General features: G+C 49.8%; 1 protein-coding gene across 10 annotated transcripts in view; it reads right to left on the bottom strand.

Annotated features, from left to right (window-relative positions):
- TRAPPC9 (trafficking protein particle complex subunit 9) overlaps positions 1 to 22,956 on the bottom strand; it is a 596,424-nt gene that overhangs the window by 418,443 nt on the left and 155,025 nt on the right. For 5 of the 10 annotated variants that reach the window (XM_087864581.1, XM_087864582.1, XM_087864584.1 and 2 more), the window contains 4 exons: positions 21,280 to 21,406; positions 17,817 to 17,949; positions 14,846 to 15,009; positions 10,634 to 10,750 (listed from right to left, as the gene is read on the bottom strand). In XM_087864581.1, coding sequence (XP_087720707.1) covers positions 10,634 to 10,750; positions 14,846 to 15,009; positions 17,817 to 17,949; positions 21,280 to 21,406 — 541 coding nt within the window. The remainder of the gene's footprint in view (positions 1 to 10,633; positions 10,751 to 14,845; positions 15,010 to 17,816; positions 17,950 to 21,279; positions 21,407 to 22,956) is intronic. The other 5 variants (XM_087864586.1, XM_087864585.1, XM_087864589.1 and 2 more) reach the window with 1 other exon arrangement.

The raw sequence follows: 22,956 nt of genomic DNA, 5'->3' as shown, positions 1-22,956 counted from the left end.
GGAGACCCACCTCAGGCTCTGCACTCAGCACAGAGTCTTCTTGTCCCTCTCCCTCAGCCCCTCCCCCTCTGCGTATGTGAGCATGCACACACTCTCTCTCTAAAATAATAAATAAAATCTTTAAAAAGAGAGAAAGAGAGAAGGAGGAAGTGGGAACCTGTGTGACTGACCCTGCACCTGTCCCGTACATGCCGACACAGCGCTGCGGGTGCACGGTGCCCACGCAGGCCCTGCCTTCAGCTTCCCACAGTCATCTGCACAGACTCTCCGTGTTTGCTGAGCATTCTTCCACCCGTGAGTGCAGGCAGCAGCCTCCTCTGGAAAACACTGACTCAGCTTTAGAAGCTTACCTGACCTCTGGTCTGAACGGCGGCCCTGGAAGCCACACTGCCCGCCACCTGTGTTCCTGGGGTGTGCCCGCCTGACTCCAGATCGGAAGTTAGTGCCTTTGCCCCCAAACCAGTGAAAGGACCAAAATCCTCTCAAGAACCCAGTAATTCACATTCTACGAATATGTGCTAACCCAATTACTGTATTCTTTATCTCTATTTTCCGATCCAGTAAATTATTTCAGAATGGAAGGGGATATGAGATGCCAGGCTATGGGACGCCAGGACAGAACATAATTTGGGCCCTACCTGCTGGAAGGCCAGGTCCCAAAGCCCCCGGGGTACTGAAATGCATGCTAACTTCCTTAAACAGCCTAGCCATCCTCTCTAGCAGGACTGGCCAACCTCAGTATGAAGTACCAATACCGGCCAGGACACTGAGGCCCTGCAAAGGCCCCCCACCCTCGGATTCCAGCAGGCCTATGTTTCAGTAACAGGTTTCCCCCGAATGGGCAGGGACCAGGTGAGGGCTCTGGGGTGCATTCCCGCTGAACGAGAGAATGGGGCCCCGACAGCACTGAAGTGCCCTGGCAGGAGCCGTCTGGCCTCACCCTCTAAGCCCCAGTTACCCATCCACACACGCTGCTCCCCCGCCGAGATCGCCTGGCCCACTTTCCTACATGGCGAATTCTGACTCATCCTTCACAAGCCAACCCTGAGGCTCCTCTGCTGTGATGCCTTTCCCATCCCACATTGCTCCTCTGGGCTCTGAGGTGCCCACCTCCGTTAGAACACCACTGCCTGTGCCAAGCAGCTCACTCTTCCACCACCTGAAAGACAGGGGCCAGACCTTGCCTTTGAAGCTCACCACTCCCTGGAGAGGCAGAGCACCATGCTGGTTAAGAACGCCCAGTTTAGGAGAAAACTGCCTGGGTTCAACTCCTGGCTCCAGCTGGGCATCCCTAGGTAAGTCACCAACTTCCGTGTGCCTCAGTGTGCTCATCTATAAAATGGGTTGTCACGGAGAAGAAATGAGCTAAAGAGGGTAACGCAATCAGAACAAGGTCTGGCTTAGATGCAGCCCCCGACCCGTGTTAAGTATTCCTGCTGGACCAGCCTAGCTCCCCTCCATGGAGCTGCGTGCAGAGCAGATAAGTCACGTGGAGGCTCCAGGCTTGTGCTTGGCCCTCAGTAAGTGCGCAGCAGTGCTGGCTGCCATCAGCATCCTTCCCACTCAACGAGGAACAGCGCTGGGCACGTGGGGGGCACTCAGGAAGCATTCGATGTGGAACGGACAAATGTATTCCAAAACGTTTCAGATTTAGACTTAGAACAGATGGGGAAAAAGTGACATGAGAAAAGCAGATTACCAGACTAAATGAATGTACACCAGGATTTCACTGCACAAAAAGGTTCACATGGAAAATATATATATAGGTACAGCACACCTATAAGCAAATGTTGGTTCTCTGAGTAGTGGGATCACAGGTAATTTCAAATTGTTTATATTTTCTGAATTTTCTACAATGAGGTAATATATTACACTTTCATAAACAGATACACATGCACACACGCTAACTTCTCAGTATTGTATCTAAATCCGCCCCAGTCCCCTGCCGCCCCAGTGTAACATGGGGAGAAGCCCCGTGAACCCGGCCTGCGAGCCAACAGACAGGACTGAGAATGCTGAGCACCAACGCCCCCCCCCCCAGGAGAGTGAGGTGGGGTTCTAAGCCATTGCAGCTGCTTTTTCCGGTGCCCTCTATCAGGGCCGACGATAGTGTGGATTGATGACAAGGACAGCAATCTCCTGGGGCATGTGCGTCCCTGAGCCCCCAGACTTAATCCGCCAGCAGGATCAACTTCTCAGAAGCAGTGGATGGACCCTGCTATGCCGTGCAAACCGCACAGGTACCCAGGAAGAACTGACCAGGCTCAGGAGAAGCTGGTCCAAGCTACTGAGGGAAGCCCTGCCTCTGTTTTCCACTCCCCGTGCCGAGGGGCTCTGTGGGGCAGAGAGGGGGAGGTCCAAAGAACAAGACAGATTCCTCCCCTGGAGTCCCTTTATAAAAACAATAACTGATATAACCATCTATTAAGTACTACCTTCTAACTTCAGACTGCAGCCATATTATTCCCATGTTATGAAAGAGGCAACTAAAGCTCAGAGAGTTTAAACAACTTACCCCTAGTCAAGCAGCTGGAAGTAAAACCCAAGGTCAGGGCCAGGACCAGCAAACAGCAGGCTCTTTCCACTACACGTCCTGCCTCTAGCTGCTCATGTGGAACATTAACCCACCCAGCTTCACAACCAGAGCGCAGAGTACTTACAATGAAAACATCACTGAGTGATGGGACAGAGGACCTCGAAAAGAGACGGTAGGAGATCAAAAGTAATAGTCAAATGGTGAGCTTCGGGCTCAGACAGGAATCGGACACTGCCCCTGAGAGCTCTCCTCCGTCGTCCCAACGCCTCGTCAGCAGGCAGAGACAACTCTGGAGTCGGCACCAAGACACACTGAGGCACGGCGACCTCGGCACAGTGGCCTGGCATGCAGAGGTGGCCTGGGGCACTACAGAGTGCCATGTTGTTTGCCTTGTCCCTTCCTTTCACCCAGTGAACTCACGGCACAGCCACTGACTGTCCCCAGGGCAGGCACAGGGCTCCGTTCTGGGGAAAAGAGGTAAATAAGAAGTGCTCCCTGCGGGGTGCCTGGGGGGCTCAGTCGGTGAAGCGTCTGCCTTCGCTCAGGTCATGATCCCAGTGACCTGAGGATCGGGCCCGAATCGGGCTCCCTGCAAAGCTGGGAGTCTGCCTCTTCCTCTCCCTCCCCCTGCTAGTTCTCGCTCTCTCTCACTCGCTCTCTCTCTAATAAATAAATAAAATCTTTAAAAAAAAAAAATGAAGTGCTCCCTGCCTATAAAGGGATGCATGCCTGGGTGGAGGATCTCTGATTATAGGAAGGAACAAGGATGGGGGGCAGAGGAGAAGCCCCCAAAAGCTCAGACCAGGTGACAAACGATGTTCTTCTCAATCCGAAAATTTCTTAAAAGTTTATAACACCATCATATACAGAACAGGTTCAAAACTGCTGAATTAATGCACTGCCCAAATCGGGGTGGCATATAACTAAGACAGGACTCGCTGTCCCAGGAGCTGGAACTAGGAAGTGCTCCTGCTGAGGCCCCAGATTTGTAGGAAAGAATGAATGTTCTCAGCCAGCAGCCCAGTGTAGCAGGAATTTATCACCAGGGGAGGAGGGCCGAAATGAAACTAAAACCTATAATTGCAGCACTATTCTTGGCTGTTTGGATGACTTTTCATGTCTCAAAAGCACTGCAACTGAGAGATCAACTGTGCTCAAATGAGCTGTGAGATGTCCTCGGGGCGCCCCGTGGTCCAGGCTGCAAAGCACGGAAGGCCGGACGTGTCACAGACATCGTCCAGAGGCAACGGTTTGTAAGAGAGACGCAGAATTAGAGACACTATCACCTGGGATCTCAGCTGGGCTGCGGGGGGCACCCACAGACACACCCCCGAAGGACGGCGGGGCAGGAAACAGACATCTAATGCGAGCCAGGGGCCATCATCCACACAGCAACCACAGGGCAGCTGACACTTAGGGAGCACTTCCACGAGGCGGGCACATGCACCAGTCACTGACTCCACACAGCGAGGCTCACAACACATCCTGCTACCACCCCCTCTCGGGCCAGCTGCCCAAGGCCACACGGGAGCAGGTGGAGCCAGGAGTTCCCCTACCCCAAGATGTTGCCCTGTCTAACCCTAACAAGAACCCTGTGAAAGAGGGTTGTATTTCAATTTTCAGAAATGTACTTTAGATTTCTTCATTTATTTGAGAGAGCCCACAAGCGGGGAGAGGGACAGAGAGAGACAGACAATCATAAGCAGCCCAGTGTGGGACTCGATCTCACGACCCTGAGATCATGACCTGAGCCAAAATTGAGTCGGACGCTTAACCGACCGAGCCACCTGGGCACCCCTCTTCCTTGTTTTAACTGCTTGCATCAGCACTCCTGGATGTCTGTACCTCTTGGGGAAGCCCAAGCCTCACAGAAGTAGACATCGGAGCACCTGGCAGCTACGTGCTGTCAGAGTGAAACACCACTGGCCCCAAACAACCAACTGGGAATTTGATGTCCAAAAGTTCCCAAACTGGGGCACCTGGGTGGCTCAGTCAGTTAAGTGTCTTCTTTCGGCTCAGGTCATGATCTTGGGATCCTGGGATCAGCTCCCTGCTCAGCAGGGAGTCTGCTTCTCCCTCTTCCTCTGCCCCTCCCCCACCCCTACTCATCCTCTCTTTCTCTTTCAAATAAATAAAATCTTCAAAAAAAAAAAAAGTTCCCAAACTGCAAAGCCAGACATCCTAACTTCCTCTGTCCTCTCGGTCCTGCTTGTTTACTTCTCACCCACGCTCCCAGTGAGCGGGATGTATCAGGTCTTGTAGTAGGGATTAAAAGGCATTCCACTTGGTCTTCCAATTAACGGGGTTTGTAAACTTCTCCACTGTGAACCCACAACTGTGCAACATGCTGACATGTTCGAGAAAGCCACTGCAGTGAGGGACACCAGGGACACAGAGCTGGGTGAGTTCTAGACATTCATGAATTCCAATGTCTTCCTAGGAGAGCAGCAGTCGATCCACTCACTGTGATTACTCCCAAGTGGCAGAAATCATACGAGATGTGCAGTTGGAACTCAACCCCACTCCGTGAACATGCCTGACTCCCCACACTGAATCGTGAGCTCCTTCAGGACAGGATTCATGGATTATTCATGGGCCTGGCATGATGAGTATATAGAAATGTGATAGAAATGCCTGACTCTGGAGTAACACAAAGCCAAGTGAAGTGAGTGTTACTGTAACAGAGTGTAAGCAAGGCAACGGACGGTAGGAGCAGCATGACTCCATCTGAGGGGTCGGGAAAGCCTTCAGGAGGTGGTGTGGGGACTGGCACGGGAATGATGGGAGTGAGAGGCACTCAGGACACCTGAGAGTTAGCAAAGCTATGACGACGACCAACTGTGGCCGCAGGTAGCCGGGGGATAAAGACCACGGAAGCACCCTCCACGCCTCAGCGACAGGAAGTTGGACCTGATTCCTGGGTGTCCCAGTACCCCCACAATGGCCACCACATGGGTGGTGTTCAGGAAAGTCTCACTGAAGACTTCAGCAAGAGGATGGACAGCTGGAGGGCGTAGGGACAAATGAGTGGACAGAGGACCAATGGCGAGAAAAAAAACTGAGAGGAGACCTCCCCGCTGCCTCGTGGCCCACAGCACAAGTGCTACCGTCTGGCTTCCGCCCACGCCAGCCCCGTGAGGACAGGGGTCACTGCTGTCCTGCTCCCCAAGCACAGTGACAGGGAAAAGAAGGCAGGGAACAAGCCAGATGGGAGGTTTCTCCAAATGCTGGGCCAAGAAACCGGGTATAAGAAGGCTACGTAAAAAGATACGCAGTAAAAGTGCGAGAAGAACAGACACTTTCAAAAGATAACAGCAAAGGAAGCATCAAGACAATGATGACAGGTGACAGGAAGAGCAACTGCGCACAAACCCCTCGTGACACGAAGCACGCATATCCCAACACCCGGAAGGACCACACAGTCCTCTCCCGGGTATGCACTCAGACTGCCACAGAAGCGACAAGCACGATCCAGGTCATGCCGCCAGTAAGTGGCAAAGCCAGGATGGAACCCAAGTGTGTCTGGTGCCAAAGACAAGCATGGTTCAGGTCATGCCACCAGTAAGTGGCAAAGCCAGGATGGAACCCAAGTGTGTCTCGTGCCAAAGACTGTAATGGGAATCATAACAGCTACGTCTACCGCCAAGGACGGCCTGATCCTGAGGGCTCCCTCCTGGCCCCCCAACCCGCTGCTGGCCACAGCAGCCTGCTCCCAGCTCCCCTGGACCTGCGTCCACACCCAAACATGCAAGCAGGACCTGGCATGACAATGGAGGGAGACATCAAGAAACAGTCCTTTTTCCCACTCCCCAGGACACTCCATGCTTTCACAATGCTAAGTAATAAAGCACTTTTCTACAAGATTTCTTTTTAAAATTTTGCCCTATATTACCATATTTTCAAAAAAAATAATTATATAAAAATAGCATAACACAAGCAACTTGGAAACAACCTGATGCCCTGGTATCCCAGGGCCAGACAGACATGGAAAAGGGGGAGCAGAAGCACTGGCTCACTCCCCCACATAAAGGGAAGGGAGCTGAGCGGTTTCTCACCAGCAGCCATGTGCCAGGCACTGTGCAGGGTGCACCAGAGGCATCCCACCTGTTCTCGAACGACCACCTGAGAGAGGGACGGGGTCCCAGGGAGAGCTTGCACAGGAACGCTCAGCCTCCAGCAGTCACACGGCTTGCTCAGGACCAGTCGTGCAGCCGATAAGTAACGGAGCAGGGGCTGGAAGCTAAAGCCGTCAGACTCCAAAACCCATCTTGCCTCTCACTGGCTGAAGAGAGCCCGTGCTGGACACCCTGCTCAGACAGAGCTAAGGAGCGAGAGCAAGAAGGAAGAGGAGGAAAATGACACAGGAACCACAGCACCCCAGGCTGGTTCCGCTAAGCACAGAGGCAAACAGCAGCACAGCTCAAGACGCACTTGAATGCCACACCCCGACCTATGCCCGCACCCACAAAAAAGGAGTCAGCACATAGGTTCCAAGCCCCACTTCAGGACTGTGGTCAGAATCGAACGATTTCCAAGGCTGTGCTATACTTAGACACATTCCTAACTCATTGCTTCTTTTTCTTTACGTTCCACGGCTGGAGAGTGACACATTCAAACAATAGGTAAATCCACTCACGGAGAAGAGCTCACGCGCCCTCCAATGCAAACCACCACGGCACTTATATCTAAGTAACGACACAGAGGAAACGCACAGAACACAGAAGCCTCTCGTGCCGCTGTGGCAGGACAGAAAGCCAGACAGCTCCACTGTCAGGTTTAACAGGTTTACACCTCAGAAGGGGACCTTCCTGTTTCTGCCTTTCATTACTGTGGTACAACATGGAATATCCAGAGACGCTTTTCAAAATTCAACGCTCAAAAAATTAAAAATAGAACTAGCAGAGGACCCAGCAATTCCACATCCTGGTACTTAACTGAAGAAAACGAAAACGCTAACTCAAAAATCCATGCACCTCTATGTTCACTGCAGCATTGCCCACAGCAGCCAAGACGTGGAAGCAGCCCAAGTGTCCGTCGCCTGAGGGATGGATAAAGGAGACGTGGTGTGGATGCGCAGTGGGACGCTACTCACCCGTACACAGAACGAAATCTGGCCGCGCGCAGCGATGTGGAAGGAGCTAGAGGCTATCACACCAAGTGAAATGAGTCAGACAAGAAAGACAAACACTGCGTGATTTTGCTTACACGTGGACTCTAAAAAATAAGACCAATGAATAGAAATACACTCGTGGGGGAATGGGATAGGCTGGTGATGGGTAGTGAGGAGGGCACGTGTTGCATGGTGCACTGGGTGTTATACGCAACTAATGAAGCATTGAGCTTTACATCAGAAACCAGGGATGTACTGTACGGTGACTAACATAATATAATAAAAAAACATTAAAATAAAAAAAAAAAGAAATACACTCGTAAATACACAGAACAAACTGGTGGCTGCCCGAGGAGGGAGTTGGGGGCTGGGAAAAGCAGATAAAGGGCACAAAGAGGTACAAACTTCCAGGTATAAATAATAAAGTCACAGGGATGTCACGTACAGCACAGGGATACAGTCAGTAATACTGTCGTACCTTTGTGTGGGGACAGACAGTAACTAGACCAATTATGATTATTGCCTAATGCGTAAAAATATCAAACCACTATGTTATACACTTGAAACTAATATAATATTGTGTGTCATTTATAATGCAATGTAAAAAATTCTCAGGTTTGAACTCAAAAAAAAAAAAACCCTATGCAACAATATGTTGCAAAGAACAAACAGATAAACAACAGGGTAGCATATGTCTCTAATTGTTCCCCCTGTGGGATTTAGCTTCAGAAATAACACTCATTATTCTAATGCTAGAGTTTAGCTTCATGCAGTCACAAGTGAAACTGGCTATTTTACAGTAATCCAGGGACTGCTACTGCTGTTGACCTCCAACATGTGAGCACCGTTCCCACCTGCGTCTAACTGCAGACACTCCTGAGACACGTGGGCAGGAGAGAATCTCACTTCACTCCAAACACTTAGGAGGTTTACGTTACACTAACATGGAATCATTGCCTTTCGCCAAAAAAATTACACTAGCAGAATAAAGATACTAGGGGGTGTTTTATGTACATATGTATGCGAATGTTTGGGTTTGTATACTCACGCGTATCTTAGAAGATTGCTAAAAAGCAGATACATCAATTCCCTTAATTTGGGTTTAGTTATAATAAAATCTATGGTTATTTAAATAAAGGCAGAAGTTTTCATCTTTAACAACCTACAAGTAAAGACTTGCTCACAGAGCGCCTGGGTGGCTCAGTAGGTTAAGCGACTGCCTTCGGCTCAGGTCATGATCCTAGAGTCCCGGGATCGAGTCCCGCATCATGCTCCCTGCTCAGCGGGGAGTCTGCTTCTCCCTCTGACCCTCACCCCTCTCATGCTCTTTCTCTCCCTCTCAAATAATACATAAATAAAAAGTCTTAAAAAAAAAAAAAAGGCTGGCTCACAAATGGATCATAATTAAAATTTACATGACACTGACAGGGAGCCCTCGTCTGGCTGCACTCGATTACAAGCGCTCATCTCCCCATCCGGTCCTTATGATCACAGGGACACACTGTCCCCGTAAGGCCTAAACCACAGTTTAGACTCCTGAGAGGACCCACACAGGTCTGTTTCACTATCAATACCACTGATCCTAAATACAAAAGGACTGTTAAAATGAGTTTGTAAGATTGGGGATTAAAACAAGACAGGAAAGCAAGGAAGATGGAGGAAGAAAAAATAAAACAGGAGTTCTTATCTGAAGAAAAGGGTGTTTTTTCAGAGGGGAGAGAGGACATGTCCAAGACTCGTGAGAGCCCCTGACAAGACTCCAGGTGCTTCTGGGGTATGAGGAACAGGAGAAAAGAGAACGGGGGCCTGCAGACAGCCTCCCGCACAACCAAGGCCTAAAGCACGCAGACCTCGGCAGACAGGACACATCAAGAACTGTCGGTGTTCTTAGAGCAAGCATGAGCTACACAGTTTTGTGCTCAGAATTGTCCTAAGAGCTTTCCACGTGCTGCATTCACTTTCACTCTCATGACAGCCCCGCAGCGGGTGCACCAGCTGTCCTAACTGATCACCTACTATGTGACCAGCATGTGCTTACCTCTCAGGCACCGGTGATACAGCAGTAAAGTAACAGACCGCTCAGACCTCTTACGCGACAATCACCTCAAGGACCGCTCACCTGGCATGAGGTAAGCGCTAACTCGTCAAAGTCAGTGTTACTACTGAGGTATAAAATAACTCGTAGCAGCACAAAGAAAGGAAGATGGGGCCCGGAGAATGAAGCGTTCAATTCCACGTGCGAGACTCCCACGGAGCACACATTTAAGATGTCCTTATAGAAGCTAAACTCACCGGGCTCAAACAGAGACCGTGCTCACGTGGAAACAGACATTGCCCGTTATCCCCGCTGCCCACGGCGAAACCTCGCCGAGTCTCCGCTTCCTGCCCCACTCAGACACCTCACTCCTACTCCTGGCTCCCCGTTTAAGACGCTGTTCCCTCTCCTCTGATGTATGAGACCACTTACTAATACTGGCAGCTTTGGGTCCTGTAGAATGTAAGCGCCCAGAGTTATTCCCTTTGTATATTTTGGAAGCAGATTGTTTGTTTTTATTAATTTAATTCCACATGTAAACGTATTGCAGTTTGGGATGAGAACTTCCAAAGACTGGCAGCTTTCCCTTCTCACTTGTGAACGTGCCGCTTGGCAGTGGACCTACATGTTCCACGCCGTGCATTTGAGGCTCTGTCTCGTGACTAAGGGTAGAGGTCCCAGAGCTGAGAGTGAGGGGCCTACAGTCCTCGAGAACCTGTTCTGTGGCCTTAGACAAGTCATTTAACCTCTGGGGCTTTCACTTCCCCTACCCACGCGGTGAGGGTAATAATACTGCTCCATCGATCCTAGACCTGACGAGAGGGGAAGAAGTGCAGAGGAAGTGCCACCGCAAGCAGAGAGGGGAGGTGTGGGCAAGGCGGCAGTGGGAAATGCAGTCTGGGAACTGAGGTGACTGACAGTGTGTGCGATGTACCCCTGATGAAGGCTTCACCTTGGAATTCTGCCCAGTCCCCACGAGCGGTTCCAACGGTCTGCATCACTACCCAGTCCATACTGACTGGAAGCCAACCGGATAAACACGTGCATTCTGGCGGTGAACAGGGATTGGCTGGGAAGGGAACGAGCAGACACAACGTGCTTGTCAGAACTCATCAAGTGGTCACTTAAGATTTGTCCATTTCACAGCATATACATTTTACCAAAAAAGTAAACAAACTTTGACCTCTAATTAGTGATATGCACCTGAAGTATTAGTAGGCAAAATGCCCTGAAATCTGCAACTTACTCTGAACCACACACACAAATAAGATGGGTTAATGAATAGATAGGAGGCTGGACAGATACGTGATAATCAAATGTAGGAAAACATTAATTACAGAACCTAGACGGTGGTACACAGTGTCCACTGTAAAATTCTCCGAGCTCTTCTGTATGTCTGAACACTCTCATAATAAAAGGTGAGAGAGGGAGGGGATGGCTGATACAAAGAGTAAGTTCCACAAGAGTTCAAAACACAAACACACCAGAGCCCAGGGAAGCCCAGACAGGTGGGCAAAAGCTGGACCAGAGAACAGCAGTGCTCAGCTAAGAAGCAGCTGAAGGTCTTTGCAGGAGGGAGAAGGGTCCCAGCAAAGCAGCAGAGGAAGAAACTCACATGGCGCGGACAGAAGCTGGTATCTAAGAGGACCCGTGCAACTAATTAGAAATATCAGAGTGATTCACACGCATCTATTTTTTACCCCACTCACTCAGCAGGTGAGACAGGCAGACTCCCACCAGTCTCATTCTGTAAATGAGAAAGCCCCTCTCCATCATCACCATCAGCAACCCCTCAGTACAAAGCACTGACCAGACATCAGGCCTGGAGGGCCAAGGGCCATCATGCCTGCCTCTGGGAGACTCACAGCTGCTGGGGGACAGCCAGCCTTCCTGGGACAACTGCCATGCGTGGTGAAAGTGCGCCTGCATGCGTATCTGGTGGCAGTCTGAGACAACAAGGGAGGGACCCAGGAGCCCAGGTGAGGTGGGCTTCCCAGGCTGACCACTAAGCAGAAACCCAGCGGGGAAATTAACTAGAAATGAGGAGGCAAAAGGTAGGAGTGAAGTCGGCAAGCTGAGCTCTAGAAAGAGAAGATTTATTCTAAAGTGTAAAAGAAAGCGCACGAATGTCCAGGCAACTGAAATTAGATGCGAATGAGCTGTGTGATGGGAGTTTAAGGGGAGAGGCGGCCGAAGAGGAGGCTGAAGCACGGGGCAGAGGCCAGTCACACAGACCCCTGTGACTGGGGTCCAGGTCAATAGGAAGTTGTTCGAGGATTTCCAAAAGGGACAAACAGGAGGATTCCTGCTTCAGAAAGGAGCAGCAAGTTTGTAACCAATAGTGGACACATGATTGCCATTTGGGTTTATTTGAGAAAAGGAAAAGATGGTTTCCAGTTGCTAAGCCATGATGGTGAGGTAAGTTATAGGACATGCTTCACCATTACAGGCTTTGTGATTACCTGTCATTCACTAGGAGTCCCCAGGTTCCAATACCAACCGCACCCTATAACCAATGATTAAATTCCAAGTGCCAGATGAAGGTATTTCATGTCAGGGAGGCATTTCCTACCTAATCCATATGTACCTGCTCCCAAAATAGGAGAAGGAAAGGATGAGACTAAGTAGGGTCACCAAAGCTTCCCAAAGACTAAGAGTAGACACAGTTTCTTTAAATGAAACACAAAGAGCAATGACCACAGAAGAAACCAACGATTAGGTGAACTGTATTAAAATTAATAACTTCCATTCATCCAAAGCACCACTAAGAGACTGCATAGGCAACCACACAGGAGAAGATAGTCACACTTACTCCCAACAAAGAGCTCATACGCAGAATATACACAAGTCCTACAAGTCAGGAGAGAGGGGGAGACAGCGGGAGAGAGAGACAGAGACAGAGAGAAGGAAGAACACCCAGTGGGAAAAAGGGACAAAACCACTTGTACAAAAAAGGACCTGAGTCTCCAAAACCATATGAAAGGTATTCAACTTCACTGGTCATCAAATGCAAACTAAAACCTCAGTGTTACACGGTTACATCCCACCCCCACCACCAGACTGGATAAAACAACTACAAATGCCAAGAATCAGTGAGGACCTGAGCAGCCAGAATGCTCCCACAATAATAGTATGAACTAGTACAACCACTTTGGAAAAGTGTTTTGCTCTAAAGCTGAATACACATATACCCCACCACCTAGCATTCTACTCCTGGAGATATACTCAACAGAAACACCTACAGCAGTCCACCGAAGCGTGTGCCAAAATACTCAAGAGTAGCACTACTCTTAATAGTCCCAAGATAGAAACCACCCAAATGTGCTCAGTCATAAACTGTGGTGCATTCACACAGTAGAGCATTTTACAGCAATGAGAACAAACAGTCATGGCAGCAGGGGTGACAACGGTGGCAGGAACAAGAGTGACAGTGGTGGTGGTGACAGTGTTGCTGGTGGTAGCAGCAATGGTGATGGTGGTGATGGTGGTGGTGGAGGTGGTGGTGGTGATGGTGGTGATGGAGGTGGTGATGATGGAGGTGGTGGTGGTGGTGGTGGTGATGGTGGTGATGGTGGTGGTGGAGGTGGTGGTGATGGAGGTGGTGGAGGTGGTGGTGGTGATGGTGGTGATGGTGGTGTGGTGGTGATGGTATAGTGGTGGAGGTAATGGTGGAGGTAGTGGTGACAGTGATCGTGGTGGTGGTGGTGGTGGTGATAGTGATAGTGGTGGAGGTAATGGTGGAGGTGGTAGTGGTGATGGTGATGGTGATGGTGGTGGTGGAGGTGGTGGTGATAATGATGGTGGAGGTGGTGGTGGTGACAGCAGGGATAGTAACAGCTAACAAATCTGGGTGCTGATAACACAGCAAGCACTGTTCCAAGCACTTTGCATGCATCATCTTATTTAATTCTCATAATAATCCTGGATGTAGATGCTGTTTTTAGTGTTATTTTACAGAAGAGGAAAAGTCCAGGAGAGGTTAAATAACTTGCCCACGGTAACACACAGCAAGGACGTGACAGCCAGAACCTGAACTTAGGCAGCATTTCCCTATGAGGAGAGGCACAGACAGCGACAGGCAGATAGGACAGGCAGATACAGGCTTCACGTCCCTCCTGCACACTTGCATCAGAATCAGGGGGAAAAATAAGGGAACGTAAGATGCACTGGCATTCTCCCCAGTGAGATGGGCTCAGATTCACCCTTCTTTACACAATCCAAATTCCTTCCTCCATGATATGTTTCGCAGGACAAATTCTCCCAAACTCTTCCTTTGCCCTTCCCTCCAACTGGACTTCGACATGGCCTGTGGCCCTACCTCTAATGAGCGGTTCCTCTGCTTGGTTTCTCCCACTGTGATGACATCAGCCTGAGGATGGAGCCTCCACCGGGGAGTAAGATGGGGCTCGTACGTCCTTCCCAGGACATTCAACCACAACAGTCAAGCTCCCGCTGTATGCCTGGCTCACCCCACTCCACAGCGAGAGCATGGAAACACCCCCAAGTTCTGCTAGCTCACTTCCCCACTTCTGTCTTTGGCCTCACTGGCCTCTAACTTTATGAAATGACCTGACTTTACTCCGCTTATTACTCTTGATACCGTTCCTTCCTCCTGTACAATACACCCTCCCCTTGACCGGTACCACTCACTAGCCTCTCCCATACTATGCAGTCACCGCATGCTACTTCACGTGCTGAGTACCCCCCCGGCTGCCCAGGAAGAAACTGAGGCACGCAAACAACAAACAGCTCGTCAATGGTGAAACCAAAATTTCAACACAGGTCTCACGATCCCCCAGCTCACGTGCCCCGGGACCCGGAAACAGAGCACCTGCCTTTAAGAGGGAGCACACGGGCTCTACCCTTGAACCCAGAGAAAAACCCGGCGCTGCACAAATGGATCCCAAGTGGTAATGTCTGAGCCCCTAGTGTTTCTCTCCACTCATTCAAGAGTATTCTGCCTGAGGATCCAGTAAATGTGAACAGCACCAGGGACAAAGTGCAGTCTTCCTTCCTTTACCTTCCCTCGTGTGTTCTCCACACGTCAGTTTTGGGACGGCATCAAACTAAAAGCAGAAGCAGCTTTTATACTTTCTGAGCACTGGCCACTTAAAGTGTCTCCTCTGCAAATAAAGAAGATGAACATTTCTGGGGTCACACCCACCTTTGGTGGTGAGAATTTTGGAGGTGACTTCTAGTTTCTCCAATGGCTCCATCCCAATGTTCTCCAGCTTAATGACAAGCTGCTGGGTCTCCCCGTTGTAGAGCTGGACGGACACGTTAGTAGATGTCTCATCACCAGAAGAAGGCTGCAGTGAGTGTGCAGATCTAAAACAGTGGTAACAGTTACAATAAACTGTACAAAGAAAGAGTCAAAGAAAACCGTGGCATTTCAGAACTATTCACCTCAACAGACTTAACACATTCCAGAAATACGGACTCGGGAACGTGAATCCCAGCTATCAGGAGCGCAGGCTGAGCACCACATGCAGAAAACCTTCCACGTGCAGACACGTCCTGTGCTCCCACTCAGCCCACAAGACTCCTGTGTGTGAGTGTGTGTGTGTGTGTGTGTGTGTGTGTGTGTGTGAAGTATAAAAATCCTTAACTACTGGATTATGGTGGGGCCTAAAATGAAACAATGAATGAACTCAAATGTTCCATGAACTATTGCTAAAAAAATTTGCAAATCTCGGGGCGCCTGGGTGGCACAGCGGTTAAGTGTCTGCCTTTGGCTCAGGGCGTGATCCCGGCGTTATGGGATCAAGCCCCACATCAGGCTCCTCCGCTATGAGCCTGCTTCTTCCTCTCCCACTCCCCCTGCTTGTGTTCCCTCTCTCGCTGGCTGTCTCTATCTCTGTCAAATAAATAAATAAAATCTTTAAAAAATTTGCAAATCTCATGCTCAGAATTGCCTTGTGAAAACCCCTAGATTAAAGAAGAAAACTCAGATGAACCATTCTGACTGACACCATGGGAACTGGAGGGACAGGTGAATAGAAAGTATGTACAGCGGACTCCATGTCACAGGTGAAAATGATGAGCAAAGGCTGCAAGCCTGATGGGACACACGGCAGCCGGGTGGCGCCCTCGGGTCATATGGCATCTGTGTGGTCAGGCGGGGCCTGTGCCACGTGAGCGTGCAGCCCAGCGTGCAGACCCGAAGCCTGCCTCTCCCCTGAGGCTCCTGCACCATACCCTTGGGTTCAAACGAAAACACAATGCTCTGCCCCAAGAGAAAGGCGGCGGTCGCTGGAGGAAAGGGTCACCATTCTCTCTTGGGGTAGTAAGGGTCCACCTGGCTCCCCACTCTCTTCCTCCTTGTGCCCGAAGGATTTCCACAGAAAGCACCATGAGTCTACACCATATACTTAACTGAACCAGGAACGGACAGACTCCGGGCCACCCCACCCAGCAAGTGTCCAACAGCCTCCCTGCCAGCCAGCACTTTCTAGCTCTGCTCCTGGCCACAGAACAAAGGACCAGGGTCAGACCCAAGTCCTGTTCTATGTGCTGCAAGAGAGCTTCATATGCCCACACTAGTCCAAAAGACAGAAAAGAATGTTCCAGACAGTGCTGGTCTCACACTTCTGGCATCCAAGAGACAATGTTTAAACAAATCAGAATCAGACTTATCGAGCCAACCATGCGTCTCCTGGGGGCCTCCCGTTGCGACTCTGAGAGACAAGCTTTATATCCAAACCCATTTTCAGAAAATAATAGCATAAGAAATCAAGGGGAATGCATTCCTTTACATTTTGCACCTTTAAAGTTGCTCATGAGTCAAGAAATAAACTTTCTCTGTCAAGGAAGGACGAGTGATTTCTGTCCTCACTATAAATGACTTCTTTCCATATTTTAACATGCAGTCTTTCTGAAGCAAAGCTGTTTGCAGACAACTTGAAATTGCAGAGGAGGTATTCAGAAAAACTAAAACACAGCGAGACTAAAAACTTTGTGTCTCAAACCAACAGGGTATCAGCGCCCCCAGGGCCGTAGGAAAAGAAGGCAGGAAAAAGCAGAGCCGTAGTGCAGCCACATGGCCTGGCTGACACAGGTGCCAACTGTCCCCAAGTCCCCCATCCCATGCGACAGAGCTAGAGCCGGAAAGGGGCTCAGTCCTGGGTGAGCAGTGACAGTAAGGCCCAATTTAAACATCACACCTGTGAAGCCTTCCTGAACCATGAACGGGAGAGTGGCCTCCCTCCACTTCTTGTTTTCAGGAGCAAACTGGACTATGGTAAGTCTATCTCCCCTCTGGACAGGTCGAGGGCATTTCTGATTAGTTGCTAGTCCTACAGACCAAGCCTAGGTCGTGTGGCAGGTGTCAATAAATGTGTGGGGGTGAATTTGATAACTCAGTCACAACAGTATATTAATTAGAAGCGACACTCAAGGAACAGTCACATGCAATCATGTACTCCACACTAAAGCTGCCAAAATTCATTTTTTAAATTGAGGTGTTATTTATATACCATGCAATTCACTTGTTTTAAGTATACAATTCAATCATTTTTAGTAAATTCACAAAGTAGTACAACGTTCACTGCTATCCCCTCTGTCTTAAAACATTTCCATCATCCAAACTGAGTATCTTTACATTGTACTTTTTGAAGCAATTAAAATGGAAATTTTTTAGCTTATGTTATATGGTTATGGAAAAAGTAACCTAGGATACTATGTATAATGATAATGTAACATCATCTCAATATGCAAACATACATTCCAAAAAAGAAGGCAGATAAACACTGGAAAGAAAACCCACAAAGCATTAATAGCAATCGTTTCTGGGACTCCTCAGATGTATTTCCCTTTTTATTTCATGCTTTCCTATAATGCTCTTTAAAAATCCATCTACTTTTTAAAAGATAAGAGTTAACTCTTTTTCACAAAAAATATGATTCCAAAGGCTAATCTCACATTTTGTTCTGTTCACGGTAGGAAACACTTTAACTCTGTTCTACTTCATTTGAAGCAAAGCATATTGCCTATCGGTCATCCTGAAGAAACGCTTCACCCATATTTTGGTCCTAAGAATCACAGACTAACTCATACTCTTGGTGCCATTAGAAGCGAATGCTAAGCTCTATTCTCAAGCGCGCTCTCTTGCGGGAAGGCAGATGCCTGCGCCCTACCTGGGCAGGGACGTGCTGATCTGCAGTCTGGGCAGGGCGGGAATGACTTCCACGGTGGAGCCGCTGGTCTTCACGCCCGGGAGGTTATCCAGCAAACAGTCACTGAAGACGCCGAAGACCATGGTATGGTAACCTAGGAAGCGAAATGAAGAGCTTCACAGCCCCCGGAAAGGCTTCCGGCCTCAAGCCCCTGTCTGGAGGCCGCCCCAGCATGAAGGAACATGGCCCCCCGCCCCAGAACCAAGTTCGGCGAGCTGTTACCCACTGGTCCCACCCACAGCTTGGCCCAAAGCCCTGGGTGTTGCACAGAGACAGAGGGGTTACAGTCCCCACATTCCTACCTCACGGGGCCACCTGGGTCCGAGTAAAAAACGTACATGTGAGTCTTCGTCAAGTAGAAATCTCTACACAAGTTAGTACTATGGTCTCAGCACTTTGACAATTTGCTTTTCAAATCTGCCTGTCTCTAAGAGAGTGATAGCTAGTGCTCCTTTGTAGGACAATGGGACCGAATAAGTATCTGAAAAATGATTCAAAATCTTCTGTGGAGAGATGAAAGTTCAAGAGCCAATTATTGTTATTATAACTGCTCCGTGATCGCCCAAGCACTGTGATCGAAGATTAGCAAATTTTCCATGCCAAAAACAAAAACAAAAAAATCTCCATTGGTTAGATAAGCACTTGAAAATTATTTAAACAAAGCTTTAAAATGGCTTTTGAAATTTCGAGAGATAATTATTATAAACAACATTCACTGTATAAGAAAATTAAACAACGCCCATAGCTACATGCTTAGGGTGATGACTTTTGTGCACGCACATTAAATGGTTATAGGAATCAGAGGAGAAAGCGGTTGGCTCGGGATGAGTCAGGCCCTCACGGCCCATCAGGGGCTCCTATACCTTCTGCCAGTGGTAAACTGCTCTCACAACCTAAAATCACCAATTCACGGCACCCACGCTTCCTTCCTTTTGAAATATGTTTCTTAAAAGACTTAATTTAACTTGCAAACATGTTCCTCCGCTGAAGCCCACATCTGGCAATATGCCCCCTCCTACTTTTCTTTCCAGAAAACCTGACATAATGTGGTTTCGCCTCAGCAACCTTCGTTCTCCATTTCTTAATTAAAATCAGTCATTTCCCTTTCTTACGTATCACCGAAGAGGACTGCAAAGAAATTCAAACCCTGATGACAAAGCTTGTTACGTCTAATACTATTTCTGACAACATGAGGTCAGGCCTTTCCACTTCCTACAGGAGGTGTGCAAAAATGCACGCAACTGTTCTGCACCAACTCAGAGCTCTGTTACTGAGGCTCTGACTCCTTATCCAGTGGGCATCAGTTATTAATTAGGGGTCAAGCTCACCAGTCCTAACTACTTCCTCTCTCATCTGTGTCCTTTACTCCACTTCCCGCCACAGCTGTGACCCTACCTTTGTCATTTCATCCCAGCATTACGCCAACAGCTTCATAGCTGGTCTTCCCGTCCCCAGCCTTGCCCACCTCCAGCCCATACTCCACAGAGCAGCCTGGGGGTCCCTCTGCACTGCCTGTCCCACCGTATCTCTCCTCTAATGAAATGCAGCCCCCGGGAGAAAGCCAGCATCCCTTAGTGCTTCTGGGTCTGGCCTTTGTCTACCTTCCCAGCCTTGTCACCACCACCCCTCTGCCTGGGACCGGTTCCTTGGAGCCACCTCCAGCTCTCCAACACTCCATGGGTCTCTGGACCACTTGTTCTTTGTGCCTGGAACCCCCCCCCAACTCCCCACTCCATTCGTTTGGATAATTCCTAGTTGGCCTTCAAAGTTCAGGGTCCCTCAGTAGGAGAAAGTCCCTCTCAACCCACTCTCCCCGTTGGGTCACCTCTCCCCCACGTTCCCGCCATTCGTGTGCTGGGCCCCTCTCAGCACTTGCTGCAACACATCCTAACCCAACATGACGCCCCCCTCTCCCACCAAAGACATCACCCTTTCCCAGAACTGTCTGTTCTTTCAGTCACCAAGTATCTGCTGGAGACCTGCCACACACCGCGGAGCGGCAAGACAGACAAGGCCAGCAAGCGACCGCCCTCAGTAGCAGAGCACCGCAGGAGTGCCGAGCAGGGCACCTGACCCAGCACAGAGAAGCTGAGGACAGTCTCTGAGAGGAAAGGAAGTCTGAGCTAAGAACGGAGAGAAGCACGGGAGCCAGCCAAGTCTGGAAGCGCACCAACAGAAGGAAAAGCACAGGCAAAGCTCAGAAAGCTGGGCGCGCTTCAGGACGGCAGGGAGCCTCGGAGAGGGAGGGGTACCTCAGGAGGAAGGGAGGGGCACGAGGCCCGGCAGGCCCGGATCACACAGGGAGAGCTCCAAAGCCACACTGAAGGAGTTGAGGCTTGATGGGGCAGGTGTGGACAAGGTGCCAGGACTTCAGTTAAGAGATGACACGGCCAGATGTGTCCTGCAGAAAGGCCACTTGGCAGCAGTAGGGAGAACAGACTCACGAGCCACCGAGACGATGCAGAATGACAAGCCCTGTTGCTTGTGTGACAAACACTGTAAGAGGGTCCCGTTCAGGCTCTGAGTGCCTGGTATCTGGCAGGGCGGCGACACCCTCACTGAGATTCAGGATTCGGGTCACAGGACAAGGGCAGCTGTTGGGTGGGCGGGCACTCTCGTTGGGACACCTGGCAGTGAAGTACCCATGAGGAAGCCAAGGGCTGGCTGGTTAGTGGCTGACTATGCAGGTTCAGGAAAGGGGTCTGGATGGAGCCACGGCCCTGGGAATCAGCAGCATAGGGATGGGCCCTGAAGCCGGAAAAGTCCCTGAGAGACCTAGGTTGCCTAGAGGTAGCCCGCTGCAGGAGGAAGGGAGGAGAATACGGGGGAAGAGGGTGGGAGAGGAGGGAAGGACAGAGCCTAGGCCTGAGGAATATCATGGAGGGGAGACCAGAGGGGGTATCTCACAGGAACGGGAGGAGAGCGCTCACAAGGGTGGGTGGGCTGAGCAGCACAGGCAGACAGGACTGGGTTAGCCAGGAACTCGGAGACAGCGGTTCTGCTGGAGTGAAAAGGACTAACCGCAGGACGCAGTGGGTCAGACAACGAGCGGAGGGGAGGACGGTGGATTCTGTGCGCATACACGGCTCGAGAGGGGCGAGAAGGGCCAGGTGAGAGGAAGTCAGGGAGTTAGGAAGGCCTGAATGCAGGGGGAGCCTGTGGGCATGTTTGCAGTCCTGCCGCCAGAAGAGGCCAGCAGGACAGGAGCAGAGGCCTGACACAGAGCAGGACCCCTCCTGCTGTAAGGAACGCTGTGGGCCGACTGTATTGCATGCACTCGAAACCATTCCTTTCCATGTCACGGCCCCATTATCTCTAAATCGGTTAAGACCAACACTGGGTGACCAGTGACAGGCCTCAGGGGAGGACAGGGGTTTAAACGGCAGTCCCACTCGACCTGAAATCAGAAAGCAAGTCTCCTTACCGTTCACAGTAATCGTTCCAGTCGTCTGTGGGACCCCAACAAGAGTCACTGGGTAGAGACCAGATTCGGCGGGAAGGGAGAGCGCCGCAGGGAGAGACTCGAACTCCACTCCGCTGGTGAGAAGCCCCTAGAACAAGCAACAGCGGCATGAGACACAAAGCGCAAACCACCGCCACATCACTGGTCCCCAAGGCAGAGGGCATCTGCTAACGGCCAAACCCCAGGACCGCCAAGAGGAGGACAGCGATGCGTGGCCTCCATAAAGGTCCACAGAGAGCCACAGTGATGGCCAGAAGCGTGCTTACCACAAACAGCCTTGAAATGGAAAGCACTGTGGGTGTTTGAACAACTCCACCTTGATGTTAGCCCTGCTGGCTGTATTTTTCAAATGTGCTTTTGTTGCTTTACCAAATTGGAATGTAAATGTAAAGAAAAAGTAAAATATGTAAATATAAAGAAAAAAATGAAGTATGGAAATATATCATCAATTAATATGCCTCAATGAATCTATAAATAATCAGTTCATTTCACTATGTGCCAGGCTATGTCCGACAGGGAACAAGACAAATTCCCTGGCTTCGAGAAGCTGCCCCATGACTGTAAACACTGCAGGATGTCCGCACTCAGCACTTCTCTTCAGCACTGTAACAGAGGTCCTACCCAGTACAATAGGCAAGAAACAGAATAAAGGCATGCAGACAGTTACGCACAAAAAACAGAACTGTAAACATAAAAACCTGATGGAATCTGAACTGGCAAGTGCATTTAGCAAAGTCAGAATGTCAGCATAAAAAAAAGCAAAGGTATTTCTATCATCTGGCAATAACCAAAAAATATTAGAAAATAAAGTACAAAAATACCATTCACCAAGAGATTGAAAGCAACCACTATACAGGAACAGAGCGATGAATGACGTGTAAGATGGCCCCATGGAAATCTGCAGCCCGCCGCAGAGACACAGAGCCCGGACACGCACACAGGGGAGGCCCTGACTCCTTCCAGGGTTTGTCTTCAGCAGACCAGCTGCTTACGGAGCCCTGAACCTACTCCACACGCTACAGGACTAAGCAAGGAAGCCAGCACCATGGTGCTGGGACCTGAGTCCTCACACTGGAAGAACGGACACGGGTGAAAAGGGCGAAGGCAAGAGAGGACCCTGCAGAGATGGGCTAGAGCTGGCGGCACCACGGTGAAGTAGGGCTGGTCCAGTTCTGCGTGTGTATCGTGCACACGTGTGTGTATGGGCACGGGCGTGTGTGCACCTCTGCAGACTTGTGCATGTGGGTTTATATAGTTTACATATAAACTACATGTCTACATGTACACGCATGCATGCTTCTCCTAACTGGGTCTACGGAAGCACCCAGAAGCAGGCGCTCTAGCAGCAATGAGCACACATGTGCCACATTCTGAGCAAAAGCACGAAATGATCTACGTGGAGGACAGAGGCGGTGGACAAGGGTGCAAGCACAGAAAGCAGGTAGATGGCTACTGTCTCCAGGCAAAATGTACTGGCATCTTATCTCTTCTTAAAGTAACGAAAGCAAATCTGACCAACCGCTAACAGTCACTAAATGTGGATGGTGGATATTAGGAGCACTTATTATCCCGTTAACATTTCACATGCTTGAAATATTTCATAATTTCATTTTTTAAATTCTGACCATGATCTGTGGG

The sequence above is a fragment of the Ursus americanus genome, chromosome 9, assembly GCF_024610735.1.
Source record: "Ursus americanus isolate L20-20 chromosome 9, mUrsAme1.1.p, whole genome shotgun sequence".
In the NCBI taxonomy this organism is placed as follows: Eukaryota; Metazoa; Chordata; class Mammalia; order Carnivora; family Ursidae; genus Ursus; species Ursus americanus.
This window is presented reverse-complemented; position numbering and strand designations above follow the sequence as displayed.